At 39.4% G+C, this 17129-nt stretch overlaps 1 protein-coding gene across 9 annotated transcripts in view; it reads left to right on the top strand.

Annotated features, from left to right (window-relative positions):
- Positions 1–17129, top strand: part of PROM1 (prominin 1) — a 92895-nt gene that overhangs the window by 71995 nt on the left and 3771 nt on the right. For 5 of the 9 annotated variants that reach the window (XM_030564563.1, XM_030564560.1, XM_030564558.1 and 2 more), the window contains 11 exons: positions 1607–1753; positions 2058–2129; positions 7835–7927; positions 8957–8974; positions 9372–9425; positions 12227–12307; positions 12423–12491; positions 13038–13130; positions 14711–14826; positions 15538–15561; positions 15932–16000. In XM_030564563.1, the coding sequence (XP_030420423.1) occupies positions 1607–1753; positions 2058–2129; positions 7835–7927; positions 8957–8974; positions 9372–9425; positions 12227–12307; positions 12423–12491; positions 13038–13130; positions 14711–14826; positions 15538–15561; positions 15932–16000 (836 nt within the window). Of the gene's footprint in view, positions 1–1606; positions 1754–2057; positions 2130–7834; positions 7928–8956; positions 8975–9371; positions 9426–12226; positions 12308–12422; positions 12492–13037; positions 13131–14710; positions 14827–15271; positions 16001–17129 lie in introns of all 9 variants that reach the window. The other 4 variants (XM_030564564.1, XM_030564566.1, XR_004000662.1 and 1 more) reach the window with 3 other exon arrangements.

Genomic DNA, 17129 nt, shown 5'->3' with positions numbered 1-17129 from the left:
TGACTGGTCCCTGACATTTACTTCAACTACCCATGATAAAGCAGGAAGGGGCTGGGCAGATGCTGGTTTGCTGGGAGTTCCAGGTCCCCTCTTTCACCCATGGCAGTGGGGAGCTGCTAGGGTCCCCATGCCAGCCACTGCATGGGGAGTCACAGAAAGCCCCCCACGACCAGTGGTGGTGGCCGCAGGGAGCTGCAGGGGGTTCCCCTGCCACCAGCAGCTGCAGGAAGCTTACAGCTCCCTGCCCCTGTGGGAGGCCGTGGGACCCTGCAGCTGCCAGGGCTGAAGTCAGAGGTCTTTGGACGTCATGGATTCTGTGACTAAATCATAGCCTTATTTATAAGTCATAACATTGCAGGAGGTGTTCATGGCTTGTGATATTCAAGAGGTCAGATTAGATGATCTGGTAGTCCCTTCTGGCCTTAAGCTCCGGCACTATTTTTTATTTTACGTACATGAAGACCTCAAAATCTAGCATTCTCCAGGAGATGCTGAGAATTTTTATTAGTTGAAGACAACATACAGTCTCTCTCCATATGGCAAGCCTCTATAATGACATGTTCAGTTTGGCAGGAACCAGAATTAAAGTTGGCCAAAGAGATAAATTGCTGTCCTATATGCACCCCACAGCCCATGTTAGAATTTGTATTATTTGAGAGATGAAAAAAAATGATTTCTCCCAACTTGGTTTCTAGAATTGGCCACGGTTAATTGGATATCGTTACTAGTTATCAGCTGTTCTACTTTGTATTGCAGTAGCTTCTAGAGGCCCCAACTAAGAACCGTGTACCATTATGATAGGCATTGAAACTACACATAGTAAGAGACCGTCTCTGCCCCAAAGAGTATACAAACAATAGACAAGACAGAGGATGGAGGGGAAATGAAAGCACAAAGACATGAAATGACTTGCCCAAGATCTCTCACCAATCCAGTGGCAAACTTGGAATAGAATTCTGATCTCCTGCATCCCAGTCCAATGCCTTGTCTGTTGAATGGCACAAATCAAGGCAGTACTTGTCTTTCATTACGTAGTAGGCTGGGACCTTTCTGTTATCTTGATAAATTGTTAGAGGATCTTTTCTGGTCAATTGGTGATCCCTTTACCTAATTATGGTACAGAATTTCTGTCAGGGTTGATGATAAAATCCTAGGCCCCTGTATTTTCTAGATTTATCATACAGTCTATGGCATAGCCCGGCCATTTTAAAACCGCTTAAACTGAAGAAACGATTTCCTGCATTTTATCCCTGTATCTGTTCTGGATGGAAGTTGGACCCTCCTGAGGAAAGCACATTGAAATAGATCCTGGCAATAGAATAATCTGTAGAGGAGTCGAAAGGATGTAGAGACAGGTTAGGACATTGCAAGATGAAAGTATGGGGATGCTGCAGGGAAAGGAAGGATTGGACCTGCTATATGTCCAGATTAATTTGACTTCCACTGGTATAACTGGGAGCAGAATTTGATCACTGAATTTTTATGTGGTTTAAGTGACATGAGTGATAAATCAAGAGGAGCAAGTGCTTTCAAGGGGGAATGCCTTAACACAGGAAGAATATGGACTCAGTGAGAACTGTTTCTTGTCTCCCCCCCCCCCCCCCAGTATACAGAAGATGTATCACTGAAAATTGAACATATTAATGTAAATCTTAGCAATATAGTTTTGCTGGATGAAATCGGAAAGCGGAATCTTCTGGATTTCAGTTCTTCAGGAATAGATGGAATAAACTTTGCAGCATATTTGACAGAGGTAAGATAATGGTAACCTCAAATCTGGCAGGCCCTGCACATCTGGAAGAAAATATAGCAGTATATGTTTGTCTTAACAAGCAAAACAGATTAGAGGCTGGTTCCATATGTGTGTGTGTGGGCTTTTAAAGGACACAATAAGTTGGATAAAAACACTTGAACAAGGATGCTTTTTAGGATTAGGTCCATAAGTAACATAGTATTTAGGGAAAGGGCTATGTTTATGTAATAGCAGTGCCATAATTTTAAAATAAATGTAAATGCAGTAGTAATGACAACAAAAATGTTGCTTGTATCTTGTTTAGATCAATAAAAGTGTTACCAAAGTGGATCTTTTATCATTTGCTAATGACTTGGAAGCAAGAGCGGACCAGTTGGTGAGTTTTATTTGAACAGTGCAAAGAATAGATAACTGATGGCTATTCACTGCTAAAGGCTGTTTTGCTTTCTGACATTCTGATAGTTTAATCGCATTTTGTCACAGTAAATATCCACCAGTCTGGATTTCATATGTGAACAAAGTCATTGCTCCTCTCTCACACACATGCACATACCCTGCCATGTGGTATATGGAGGGATATATGTAACTCTCATGTAGTGTTTCATTTTACCCCTTTTCTGTATACCCCCCACACGTCATTTCTGCCTCTGTTGTCTTGGTTTTCATTTATAGTAGTATATATTGCTGCTTTTTTAAAAAAGAAACTGGCAAGTCCTGCAAAGTTGATTACAGATAAGCACTCCTTATATTTTATGATCACAGCTTAACGAGAAAACTGACCCAAATCATGGTGGGGAAAGGCCATTTGCATGCATTGTCCAGTTATTGTGTAGTGGATGTTTTTAGTAAATAGTTCTATAACCCTAGCTGAGCCTGAGGCTTCATTGTGCTAGGCACTGTACAAACACACAAAAGAGATTATACCTGCCCTGAAGGGCTTACAGCTGAAAGTGGGTAGGAGGTGTGGATACAGCATACAAGCAAATTAATCTGGGGAGGAGCTGGAACAGCTTTGTAGGCTAATATTGCACATTTGGTTTTATATTTTCATACATAGTTTCTTTTTTTTAAAAAAAAAATATGAAAACAGAATAGCCAGCAAGCATTATAGTCAGGGCCAAAGCAAAGCAATCAGGTATCCTACACACCATGGCCTACCATATGTATGCCCCTGTTCAGTGACAGGGGGTTCTCCTCCTTGCAAAGAGACAGACAGTGGCATGGGACTCCTTCCGCATCCCGGGGTGGTAACAGGAGCTCCTTCTTCCCCAAGACAGACAGGAGTAGCAACATAGTGCCCCAAATACTTACTCCAGCTTGTTGGGTGCATGGGCCAGGCCTGCTGCACTCTTCTCTTCTTATCACACATTCTCTGTTTAGATGGGGGGACAGGCACCCCCACTGTTGGGGGTTTTGGAGTTAACACCACATTAGATGTACAGTGCAGGTCAAACCTTTCATAGCTGTTGATTCAGGCTGTCTGCACACTCCGACAGATATCAGTGGTTTGGTTACACTGTTTTCAGCTTTTCTTTGTAATCATGAGAACAAGAGACCTTTTAATGAAAGCAGAGCTTCTTCGGTTATCGCATGACTTCAAGCACCTTAAACACAGGTCAATACTGCCTTCATCCAGCCCTGGTAACAGTTAGGATATGTTTTGTATTTTGGTGATGGCAAGATCAAGTTAGAACAAGAAAATTCCAGGGTTGATGGGAGTGGCTTCACGCTAGGTTTGAATGTACAACTCTGATTACATGACAGTAATGTGATTCTTCATTGTACTCTGAGATTTCGGTTGACTTTTCAGTGATTCTAGCTCTCATTGTTCCTTTTATTCGCTTCCTCTTTAAAATAATGTTGACTTAACTGAACCCTTTTTATGAAAAAATTTAGGAGATGAATGGCTTCTCCCAGAAGGTGTTGCTTAGAAGCAACTAAAATACATGTAATCTCTTCTGTTTGTACAGCTTCCATAAGCGCAAGGCTCCTATATTTATGACAATGCATTCATTATCCATTTAACAGCCAAAGAATTGCATTCCAACAGAATTACTACAGAGGGAATTTTCTGTGAGCTACAGTGGGACACCTCCAACACGCTCCCAAATCCTTCAGTCAGAGCCTTCCAACACGCTCTTTTCTCTGGAATTTCTCATGATAGGGGTTCTTTAATGGTAGATTCTACATACATCCATAAAATATAAGATGTTCTGTGATGCTATTTTAATTTTTTTTGTGAGTGCTTAATAAAAAGCAGAGAAAAGATCAAGTCAACTAATGTGATGTAAAGTATACAGTAGTTAAATGCATTACTTGTCATTGTGAAAGTTTTCCCTCTGTGTATTTTGATGATGCTATTAGTGTAATGGATGAGATCATTGATGGGACAGCATAACATGTTAGAATCAGTGCAGGGAAGCTAGACTGCTTTGAAATTGACACTAGCGTCTAAGGATGTAATGTCTATGATCCTGCGCTGTTTCAGGTAACTGTGGATGTTTGGGTGAAATTTAGAGGAAGGCAACATAGTTTTGTTTGTGGGAGATTTTATAAATGGGGACTTAACTTATCTGGGCAACTATAGTTCAGGAGCTCAACTAAACTACATTTGCTAAACTCTCTTGCCAACAGCAGGTCTGCACATTAATCTGCTACACTCGAGGATGCAGAATGTTTTCTGACTACTTATTAGCCCTTAGTGTCATGTGAGGCTGAACATTTCACTGAATGATGTGGCAGGACCTAATTCCCACTCCTTCACCATCTGCTCTGCCACCACAGCAATTTGGCATTTGCAGAGTCTTCTGTTTTTGCCTCCCTATATCACTTCCCCCTGAATGGTTGGGATGTTTCTTTTACAAGCCTGCAGATTCACTCTGTCAGTGTGTCCACAGTTAGCTGTCCCATCTAGGATCCTGGAGTGTCTCCCGCAGGGCAGTTGAGCTGTAGGACTGTTGATGGCTCTGGTTTCGGTTGTTCCTGCTGTCTGAGTACCTTGAGTTCTCCAGCCCTTCAGGAATCGTTTGACGGTTGCTTTTCCTTCCTAAGTCCCTAGATAGTACAGATTCTGGGGCCATGTCTATATTATAAAAGAGATCTGCTGCCAATGGGTGTCAGCAATGGATGCAGCTGAACTGGTGCACAATATAGTTTTCTTATCTGTGCTTACTCATTGCTCATGTTTGGCACTGGTTCTGCTGCACATACTGCTGACACCCATTTTCAGCAATGATTCTTGTCAGTGGTGTGGACAAAGCTTTAGATGTATGTGAATCACCTCCCTGTTGCAGGCACAGAGGGTGCCCGAGGCAAGCAACAGTGGTTTGTTGCCCAGAGTGCATAGTGCCAATAAACACACCAGGGTGGAGAAGCAAGCAAAGTTTATTTGAGATTTCAAAGCGGTGCTGGCAGACTTAGCATGCCTCAGATCCAGCTCCCCTACACAAGCGGCTTTCTCCTTTTATATCCCAGTTGCTTTTTGAGAACTTTTTTTTGCTGACTAGCTGATTTTTTACTCCCCCATCCTTTCTCATCCAGCTGCAGTATCTTTTCTCACTCAATCTTTTGTCTTCCCCTTTTCTTCCCCCTCTCCGCTGCTGAAACATGTATACTGTATTTAAAAGCGACCCTAAAACTTGCTTCAATTTAGCTCCAGTGTCTTACAGCAGGGAACTGGCTGTTACAATCAAAAAACTACCTGCTAACATTACATTTTACAGCTCTTATCATATTAGGTTACACTAGGTTACACAAAGTGTTTAACATAAAGAAACATTGGTTTATTAAGGCCTACAACAGGAGGGCTTCATTAACACTTGTGGTCTACCACCCTCCCAAGTTACCTCGGGTTATGCCTAGTGACACCAACATCCTTGTACAAGAAGTGATTGCTGCTCACTGCCAGGGACTCCAGTTCTACCAGTCTGCATGGAAAGATCAGACCCCTGACTTTTCCCACTTGTCCTGCTGACAAATAAACTATTAACCAAAAAAAAACAGAACCCACCACTTGTTCTGTTCTCTGCAGTGAGGAAAAACAGGCTAAAGTCTAAAAAAAAAAAATCTCTCAGGCCTGTTCATCCGGCATGGGAGAGGAAAGCGAGATCTTGTCGTCTTCCTCATTTTAGTTAAAGGATTGAGATTTGGGTGGGACAGAAAGTGTGACTTACTGGATGAAATAGTTGACACAGTATTGGTACATTTACTCTGATTAAAAACCCCATGGTACCAAGGCATCTCAGGGCTCAGGCTTTGGGGCTATCAAATTGCAGTGGAGATGTTCTGGCCCGGGCTAGAACCCAGGTTCTGAAACCCACATGATACTATGAGTGGCCAATGTTCTGTTTGGTTCCAAGAAAAATTACCTGAATGGGGGCAAGGTAATTTTTCCAGTTCCCCGGAATGAGATCCACAATGTATCAGCTAATGTCCCCCTAACTGGTGCTGCCCTAGACTGAGTTAAGCTGAGTCATACCACATTTAAATGTGCAGACCTTAATGAGTAAGCATCCAGAACATTTGCTGACCTTAAGATAGGAGAGTAAGTATTCAAAGTGACATAGATGCACTTGGAAACGCCCTATGGTGGGAGTTAGTATATTACTGGGTTAACATCTGCGGGTATGCATGATATTAATGGGCTTTGTAAGTGTGCAGGCCATACTAGTAGTTGTGCTGATTGCATTGATTTGGAAGGTTAATAATCTTGGTTAGGCAGTTGGGAATGAAAAGAGATGTATATTAAATATAGGCTTCAATTAAGTCTCAGAAAGGATTCTGAAGCTTTGTGGTAGGGAACGTTGGGAGTAAAGGGGCATGTTCAGGGCTGACAGAAGCCTGCTGTGGATATTAAGTCTGTTCTGATAACATTTAACAGCATAAGTGTAAGAAGAACTGTGTATGTGTAAGAAATTGCAGAATAATCATGTTTTTGAGAAAAAAAGATAAAGTAACTAAAAAGCTAGAAAAGAACTAAAACTTAACCTGTACTGACAGCGGAGGAGAGTTAACATGGAAATAAGAAGCTAATGCAAGATGTATAAGGAAAGATAACAAGAAGTTATAAATAAGTTTGTGTAACAAAAGGAGGGTGAAGTAAGTAATTGATCGCTACTTGCTGAGTGTTTTGCCTTAATAGTTGTTAGACCCGTCTGTTAAGTGAACCACAATCCTACGCTGTCCCTCTTGGATCATCTCAGAGTCTGGATTCCAGCCTTAGCCCAAATGTCTACACTGCAATTTTATAACACTGCAGCCCCAGCAAGCTGACCTGTGCCAGCTGCAACTGTGCTGTGTGGGTCTACGCAGTGTAGACAGACCTTTTTTCAGTGTCTAGAAGTTGACTGCAAAGTCTCTAATTTTCCTTACTTTTTAGCTGAGAGAACCACTAAACAGGAAAAAGCATAGGCACAAATGTTCCCTTCCCCAAGCCAGAATCACTCGAAGATTATAATATTTCTGAATATAAATTCCTTAAATCAATTGGCTATATTTAACATTGTAAATAGTTCAAAAGACTAGGTGTCCGTAAATCTGTACCAATCCTACATGTAGATGTTTTGGTTTAATCTATAAAGGAAAATTATAATCCCAGTGGAGGGCGCCATTGCACTTTAGAGACAGTGAATAAATAACTGGAGCATTCCCTTAATAAGATCAATCATTCTTAATGAGCTTCTCAGACATTAGGGCAAAAAAGAGTGAGGTTGTCCTGTGCTTTTGATGTTGAGAAAAAAATGACTAACTCAGTGCACTATGTGAAAATTCATACCATTGAATTTGTAGAGGTATCTTTATATTTCTCTGACTATATTAGAATTGCACATTTGTTTCACTTACTGAGATTTCTACTATTTGTATGATGATTTCCCTGTGCTGTAGCATATCTAATGCCATATCATATTTCTTATTTCAATTGCAATTATTTGCAAAATATGACCAGAATGTACATGTTATTGATTGCTACACATTTCCTTGTTTAGCTTGAAATATTCTTGATGCTTAGGAAAAATACCACTTTTTAAATAAAAAAAAAAACAACTGCAGATCAGCAAACTGAATGATTGTTTATATTTGCAGCCCAAAGGAGCACTGGAAAATGCATTAAAAGGCCATGCAAACAGTATTCGAATGATTCATAACCAACAAGTTGTTCCACTGGAGCAAGCTATGGTAAAATATTTAAAAGTGTTGTTGTACTATGAACACAGTTACATTAAAAATATAGATCTAGATTACAAAACTACCTATTGGAAAATCAGCAAATTACAGTGCAGCTAAGGACTTTTTTCTTTTGTGCAAATTTCATATTAAGTTTAGTTTTATGTATTGTATATTTCCAAAATATGCAAAATGTCTTCATTTTTGTATCAAAATACAGTTTTATATATATTTTATATAATTAAAATGGTAGTCAGATAATTTTTAACAAACCAATGTCATTACATTTGTTGTTAGTATTGTATAACGTTGCAAAAACCAAACTTTTCTTTTCCCCTTTGTTTTCCACTTTTACGTGTACAATTTTATAGAAATACAGTAGCACTGGGAGAAAACTTCCACAAGTTCTAACTTCGCATCATTTATTTTTTACTTTTGCTCTACATTTATGTTGGGCAAAAAAGATAGTTATAATTTTCACATTTGTATAATGGTTTAGTTTTCCTTTCTGGGTTTGGTACTTTTGGAAATCCCACAGAGTAATGCTTACAGCCAAAGAAAAATCTTCTTCCTTGACCTTTCAAACGATATGGAAATGTTTCTTCTAACAGGTTTTGCCAGGCCCCCTCCCCTTTTTTTTTTCCTAAGAAAAGCAAGCTCAAATCACAACTCTGCCATATATCAGTTTTTCTCTGAATATTCTGCTTAAATTTTTCAACTTATACTATTTTAGTGTCTGAGGGCCCAGGTCTGTTAGGTGATGAACATCTCCTGGAAAGTGCTGAGGAACTGTCTGAAATCACTGGGAATCTAGGAGCTCAACATCTTCCAAGGGGCTTTCAGTATCTCACAGGACTGGCCCTTAATTTAGCAGTTCATATATATAGTTATGTATAGAAACGTATTTGTCCCTATGTTCCTCTTATAGAGAAGTATTAGGTCCTTTGTTGCATTCTGCTGATCCTTCACTGTTTCTCTTCTAATTAACTCTTAATTATTCTCATCTTTTTTTTTTTTCTTTTTCCAAAACTGACTGTCAAGAAATATGTCAAAGCTAGGGTAAGTGAGTTTCCTTTCCAAAACTGTAAAATAATATGCTGTGCACAATGAGCTTTAATTTTAGCTATTTTCCTTTACACCCCCCACCCCCAAATAAATGATATCCAGCCTTATTGCTGCAAACTTTAGTTATATTTGAAGTCTTCTAGCACGCAAAGTGTGGCTGCTCTGTGCTTTAAGAAAACATTGTTTCCTTCTGAGAGTCTCTTACACACACTGGCTGCTAGTTCCATTAGTATGCAATCCGTTCTTAGCTAATGCAACTAGTCTGCATCCGTTAATATTAATTTGTTTGAAATATCTTACTGGTTATGATTATCTAGGTGACTTGTTCTTGTAGAAGAAGCAAGAGGATTCTTATAAAATCTTTTTTTCTTTTTTCTTTTTTTTTAACCAGAGCACTTTAAATCAGAGCATTAGATTACTACAGAGAACATCATCTGAATTTATGGTAGGTTAGTCTTTCTGGCAATAAGTGTGACGCTGTACCCCATAATGCTTTATGGGAACATGACATAACTGGAATATGTTTTGTGCTGCCTGTGCCATGTAACATATCTCTATGAAAGTTATGGTCGCGTGTGCGTGTGCGTGTGACACTCTATATTTTTATATATAGATAGACAGACAGATTTTTGTGTGTGTGTATGTATATATATGTGATCCAACCCGTCACAATAAACATATTTTATTTTTTTACTTTAAATCTACCCTACCACAAGCATGCAGGGCATAACATTTGCAACTTTTTTATTTTGCTAACTTTTCGGGGGCAGGAAGAGTGTGTCATGCTTAGAGCTGGGGATGAGGGATGGAATCCATGAAGGTACTTGAGCAACAAAGTCACATTTTTAGGCACCACTTTGATCCATAAAACTCCTGCTTGCCTGACACCCAATCCTGTAGGTACCTAAACTCATGTGGCTCCCAAATTTTTACCTCTGGGCATGTGCAGTGCAGCCTCACTGTAGGTGTCCGGATACCTGTCTCCCACTTAAGCCTCAGAGCAGTTCACAAGCCCAGAAAAACAGGCATTAGGCTGCCTGTGTCATGTGTGAGGCCCGTCTGATAGATTGCCTCTGAGACCCTTCTGGTGAGTTCACACAAAACAGTGTGGGGGAGGGGAAAGGAGGAGCCCCTTCAGAACATTTAAACCAGTGGTTAGGGAACTCACCTGGGATATAGGAGACGCCCCTGGTTCAAGTTCCCCCTTCTTCCTGAAGGGGAGAAGGGATTTGAACTGGGCTCTGCCACTCTCTGGTGAGTGCCCCAGCCATTAGGCTATTGTCATGGTGGTGCGCTCTCAGTCTCTCATTAAACAACTGAATAATTAAATATTAACTGAAGCAGTAAATGAGTTGTTTTGTTTTGGGCTCCACATGTAACTTAGGCAGCCAAAACACCTGTCTTCCCCCGGTTCATGGATTTCCAGCAGAGATAGGCACCAGGCTTACCACTCACCATCTGGCTGGCACCTCCCCTTGGCTAAGTTAGTTAATATCCTGCCTAGTGCACTGGCTTTGTGGATCACAGTCTAATGCACCTATGGCGTTGTGTAGGGAGTCAAGGGGTCTAACTCAGGCTTTGTGTATCAGTGTGGTTCCTGTGAATTCTGTTTTTTTTCTAGGCTCCTAAATAGTTAGGCATTGTGATGTTCAGTGTTGCAATGTCCAAGTCCCTTTGCAGGTCTGAGCCAAGGAGTCTGAAGCTCGGGGCTCTATTTTACAGAGCTCTAGGTGCCTTGGTTTCCCCATCTTTCACATTTCCCCTTGTAAAGCACTTGAAGTGCAAAGTTTCGTTGATTTTTTTTTTTTTAATTGTTAATCTAGGTAGTTACAGTGCCCAGGAAGCAGCCACAAATCAGAAGACGCTTTGTGGCTATTTTTTAAACAGGCCATTGGAAAGTTTTAATTCTCACTTAGTAAAATAATTTCAGTACAATTTTACATGCTGTGGTTTTCCTGTTACTCAGCAGCTTGCTTTTACTCTTAGTCATTGAGGTAGGATTGCCTCACCTGTCCATATGTAAAAAATAAAATAAACTTAGCCCAGTCATGTGCTTAATGAAATGAGCTCCACTGTCTTGTTAATGTTGGATGTCTCTTCCTGTGGCACCGTGCGTCCATCGTGTCCCCTTACTCTCTCTTGCAATCCCAGCCAAACTGCAGGAAGCTTGAGCTTGACAGAGCTTCCCTAAGGCAGCCCACCTGCTTTCCTTCTCTATAGCAGCTGGTGCTTGCACAGCCAAGAGAGCAACTGCCTTTATGCTCTGCTAGTCTCTTGAGAATCAGCAACAGGGTGGAGAGTCCTTCTGGCAGCAGCTTTCCCTGTTACGACCAGCCTGTCTTGGCTCCTGTAGCAACAGTCCAGCCCCAGTAGCACTAGTGCAGTTATGTCACCCTAATTGCTCCTTACCTGCTACAGTTCTTGCCACTTTTACACCCATGCATGGCAGCAAACCAGCTGCAGGAAATCCATTCAGAACTTGTATGTCCTGGACCTAGATGGGCAGGTAAGAGGGGTTGGTGAGAACATGAGGTTGTTGTGGGAAAGGGACAGAAGCTTAGAAGCTTTTCTTAAATTCACTTGCAACATAAGGCTGTGAGTACATCATCCTTTGCGTGTATTGAGGAGCTATTGGGATTTTTTTATAATGAAAAACTATCAGGTTTAAAAAAAAAAGTGGGGGGAAACCAAAACGTTTTAAGGACACTAACAGTCTATGTTGTAGTCCACAGCTGAGATATTGTTTGACCCTGTGCTTCCCTTCCACATGCATACTTCTGCCATGATACAGGGTGTGAAATTATTTTCTGAGGCAAGACTTCGCTTATCTTTACCTCTATAGTACATGGCTGTTGTTGTGGGGGTCCAGCTGGTGACGGAATGGCCCAGGAGATGAGAGAATCCTTGCTCATAAGGGAAGGAAAGAAAAGAAGGGTAACCTGTTCTAGAAGTATGAAAGAGAGTACAGCAAGGGCTGCTGCCTGACTATAGAGGTGCCTGCCTCTGACAGTGATGAGGGGGTCCATGTTGGTATAGAATGAATCCTTATGCATTAGGGGTGCCAGGATATTGTGGACCCACTGTTGTACTCACCATATTGAGAGAAACATTTTTCTCAGATTTTAGTGTTATCAGGACAATGATATTTGTTTATCTATAGAAAAGACTAAAAATACAATACCAGCAGTGTTGTCATAGCAACTTTGGAAAGGTCTGAGCTATCTTATGTACGTTCTTTTTTTTCAGGTAAAAGTAAGAAATGTGATTAGTGCTGTTGATGCTGCTCAGTTTCTCATAAGCAACGATGCGTCACTGGTTATCATCCAGGTAAACTCTCTTATGTTTAAATTACTTCAATGAATTTATGGTGCAGTAGAGGTTTTGTGTGAGGGATTGGTGGTTTGTTTGTTTTTGTTTTTGTTTTTTTTGTTTTTTTTTTTAGGAAACCAAAAAGTACATGGATATGATAATAGGCTACTTCAAGCAATATGTTGAGTGGGTCAAGGAGTCGGTAAGATGCATTTACTACATTGAGGGAACTACTGTAAAATATGACACAGCATATAAAAAATCTAAAAATAAAAGACTTATTCTATTTAAAGTCTTTTTTACTATGTGTTCAGAACAGGGGAAAAGTGTAAATTGTTATAGTGTGTTTACTATAAATGGAGTTTCATTATATTTCAAGTAGAGTGGAAGCAATAAGTTGTTTCAGTGCATAGCAGTGTGCAAAACACAGTTCTAATTACAGTGATGTTTCTCTAGAGTGCAAGTGGCTGAGATACCATTTGTACTTCTCTTGCACTGAGCCTGACTGTTTTATGTTTTTGCTCACCCTTTTCTTAAAGAAAGGGAAAACAAATGCATAATTGTATTGAGAAAAACAAGTTAATTCTTCAGGTGTGATTTGCATTCTGGGGATAGAATATATTGCAGGAATTTGCTTAGGGAGAGGGGAACACGCCCTTGGTAAATGGCACATAAAGCTTGTACCAGGTATTGCAGGGTTTGGTTTTTTTAAATGAATGACTTGAATGGTATTTTTAATCTGTTGTAGATTACCACGGAGGTAGCAGCATGCAAGCCTATTGCCAACGTGATAGACACTGCAGTAGATATATTTTTATGCAGCTATGTAATTGACTCTGTGGTAAGAAATATTTCCCATTTTTCAAAACTAGGGCTTAAATGGGGAATTCTTGCTTGTATTTCCATCGAACTGTGAACATAACTCTCTGCATTTCATCCTTTGACTAAGATGTTCTGATGAAAGAGCTTGTTTAAATCTGAGATTGGCCAAGGAGGAAGTGTTCTGATCGAGATTAGATTTAATTTAAAGTATGGAGCTCAGGTCTGAAACCACTCCAAGACTGGAGTTTCAATACATTCCCATGAGATTTTGTCCCATAATTGCAGAAATCCCACAAAATCCACTGTTAAGAGATTTTGCCATCTTGAATGAAAAGAGACCAATTTTGATTCAAGTTCAGATCCGGAATGAGAACTTTTTTGTAGGAGGTTCTGTTTTGGGGAGTTGAACTCCTCTGAAATTCAAAGGGGAGTGGATCTGACATTCCAACTTTGACCCATCTCTGCTCTGAGAATAATGAAAGTACTGAGGAAAAAAATTCCACAAACATTGCTGGAATCTAGAAAATGTGAATGAGGAAAAGAAACTTTTTTCAGGTGGCGTGCAGAAAACAAATCTTGATTCATTCATGTACAGAGAAGAGCTTCATTATGGCTTATAGTACTTTGAGGTGCTATTTGGCATTTTCTCACCTCTCAAAGTATGAAAAGTTGGCTGTGTATATTAGAAGAAACCACACATCTGTAAACCACCTAAAACTTCTCTCACCAATTTTTTCTTTTCCTCAATCAGTCCAAACCAAGCAATAATCAGAACATGTATAGAAGAACCACCTCTAATTTTCTGAAATTGAGTCTGAAGTGCCCTAATCCTGCTAACACTAAATCCTGAAACCTGCTGTCCTGCCAGAGCCAAGCCAAAATCACCTGGCACCACAAAGGAACTGCAGAACATCTCTTCCTTCCATCCTGCAGAAACTGAATAGGAAAAATACCACTCACCAAATCAGTTAGTCGTGCATGGGTCAAAATCTTACATGATGAAAGATCCCAGCTGGGCTCACATACAAGTCAAAACTGCTTCCAGCCCATAGGAATCAGGTTTAAAATACCATTTTAACAACTGGAGCCAGCTAATCTGTGCACTAATGAAATTACTTTCACAGTCGTGAATTGCAGCTGTCAAGTCTGAAACTACCTCTAAGGTGCTGAAAATTCAGCTTGCCACAGGAAACGTGAATAAGGCCACTACTGTTAAATATCAAGGCAGGAAAACAACATGGCTAGCAGGTTCATCTCTAGGAACACAGTATCTTCCAACTTAGAGTTGGTTGGTTGAATAGTAATGTTCTGCTAATGGCCAAACAATTGATAATTCATGGCTACCTCTCATTATAGGGTCCTGCAGTGTCCTGGACCATGCCAATGACTTCAGCTTTATGCTTTCAGAAACAACATAATTGACAATAGAGTAGTAATAAGGGCAGCAAATTTAGCTACTAAATAAAAGCCAGTTTACAACTCAAGACTCTAAGTGGGGGTCTGTTCTAAGAAGAAATGTGAAAAGAAACTAGCAGTGGTTTAAAACACTGATACAGTATTTTATTGAATGTCCTTTTCTTGATTTTTGTTTTCTTCTAGAATTCCTTCTGGTTTGGTTTGGGAGGCTGTTCGATATTTTTAATTCCTGCCATAATTTGTGCTGTAAAACTATCCAAATACTATCGTAGAATGGATACAGAGGATGTGTATGATGAGTAAGTATACAATCTTAAATAGGCTAAAAAGACAGTGGACATGAATACTTTCCTGCATAACGCACAGTATTTTACATGAACTATATGGTGCCTTGTTTAAACCTTCACTATTGGCAAAATGAGCACCACAGTATCTTCTGAAAGAGTACAGATATGGGCCCCAATGTGTCAATATGTGTCACGTAGGTGGACTTCCATATCGTATATTGATTCAGTGGGGCTCTGCACAGGTGTAGCAGGGTCTGCCTGTGAGAAGCTCCTTGCCGGTTCAGGGCTTTAGAACTTCGTACACCTTTATTTAAAAAATTCCCAATTTCAGTAGATCTTTGCTCAATTATTGCATTAAGATAACTTGTACCTGCTTTGTAGTTTCCTTGTGTTAATTCTTTCGTTTTTTCACTCAATATCCTATTATCCCTAACCAGTCTTTCCTTTTCACTTGCAGTTCCTCTGTCTCAGGGACTTGGCATTTTACTTTATGATAACTGTTTTTACTTATTTTCATTTTGACTATTTTTTCCTATTTATTTTAGCTGTTGTTCAGTAAACCTGTGCACTTCGTTTTTTCAGATCATTTTATTTCACATTGGTCAATTTACATTGTACATTCACAAATGAACAGAGCAGCAGCAAGACATGTACTGCTGAGACAAATGTTCACTTGCTAGTATATTTAAGTTGATTGCTTCTCCTTTTTTTTATATTTTTTAGTGTTGAAACTATACCCATGAAAAAGTAAGATACTTTTACTGATATTTGTTAAAATTATTTTACTAAGGAGTGAGGGTTTATATTTAGAATGTAATTCTTTACTATAAAAACTAATGTTTTTTGGTTTAATTACGTTTTATAATGTTAGGATACAACTGAACACAAATCTCTATTAAATTGAAAATTGAAGCATGCTAAAATAAGATTTCATAGAATTATTTGATATTATACAGTATCAGTATGGTTGAAAATTAAAGAATATTGTCTACTGAACAGACCCAACATATTTTTACATACAATACCATCATCCATTTACATGTCTTTTGTAGCCATTTTGTACATATTGCATCTTATAGTTAACATAGTCTTTTTTGGTGTATTTATTTTGTTACAGTATGGAAAATGGTAATAATGGTTATCATAAAGAGCATTTATATGGTATACACAATCCTGTTATGACAAGGTAAACCAAGTCTGAAACTGCATGCCTTCATGTTTCCTTGCTTAGCGTACTGTGCTAATCAGCTATCCAATTTTCTGCATGTTTTAAAGTGAATATATTTATTTTTCTATTTGCTTTTGCATGGTTGCTTACTGTAACAAGGGCTGTATGTTTAATTTTTTTTGAATATGCCTACATAGCCATAGATATTGTAATAGTATCCAGTCATTTAACTATGGAATTCTATAAGCTTAAAAGCCACATAATTCCATATTACTTCTCTGACATGATGGCCCTAAAATGATGAAGTTATTAAAGTACTCTGCATAGCAATTAAGAGGCTGTGGGATGCATGTTCACTTTTTCCTGGGTTTGTTTTTTTCTTATATAAAGGTCTGTAGGACCAATTATAAATTAAAACCTAATAAATGCCACTTTGACTGTAACCTAGGGCATTAGTAGATTATTCCTTTTAAATTCTAGTTTGATTTTTAGAATTTTTTTCATGATGATGCATAGAAGTAGGCTTCTTCTATGAAAGATATGAAGTAGGTTACTTCTATGAACAAGCAGGACTAGAGATTTAAAAGATAAGAATAAAAAAAACCTCATATTTTATAAAAGCAAAGAGTACCTACAGTAACCTCCCAAATTAACGTAATGTTTAATTGCTCAGTAGTCCCTCCAACCTGTGCCCTGGGAGCAGCGTTTTAAACAGCTGAGGAAAGGCAAAGTTTGCTATGTGCAGGCTGCAAGTGGGCCAGGGGGATGGAAGAGGTAGAGGGGAAGACGGATGTTACTGCACTTCTGAAATTAATCTAATTCTATATGGCCAAATAGTTAAGTCACAAGTCTGGGAGACGGGAGTTGCGGGGTCTTCTCCTGTCTCTGCGGCTCACTTGCTGTGAGACACTGGCAAGTCACTTAACCTCAGTGCTTGGATTCCCATTCCATAAAACTGAGATGATGCGATCCGCCTCACAGGACTGTAGTGAGATTTCAGTAGGTTTTGTAACCTATTTCTGAGCTCCTTGAATGAGAAGCTAAATAACTGACACACAAGGAATAGTGAGCCACATAACTCTTTTATGTAGAACACATTTAGATTGAATTTTTGGTAGAGAATTCATTTTTATTGCTTTCTGGGTCA

Source organism: Gopherus evgoodei, chromosome 5 (genome assembly GCF_007399415.2).
Source record: "Gopherus evgoodei ecotype Sinaloan lineage chromosome 5, rGopEvg1_v1.p, whole genome shotgun sequence".
Taxonomy (NCBI): Eukaryota; Metazoa; Chordata; order Testudines; family Testudinidae; genus Gopherus; species Gopherus evgoodei.
This window is presented reverse-complemented; position numbering and strand designations above follow the sequence as displayed.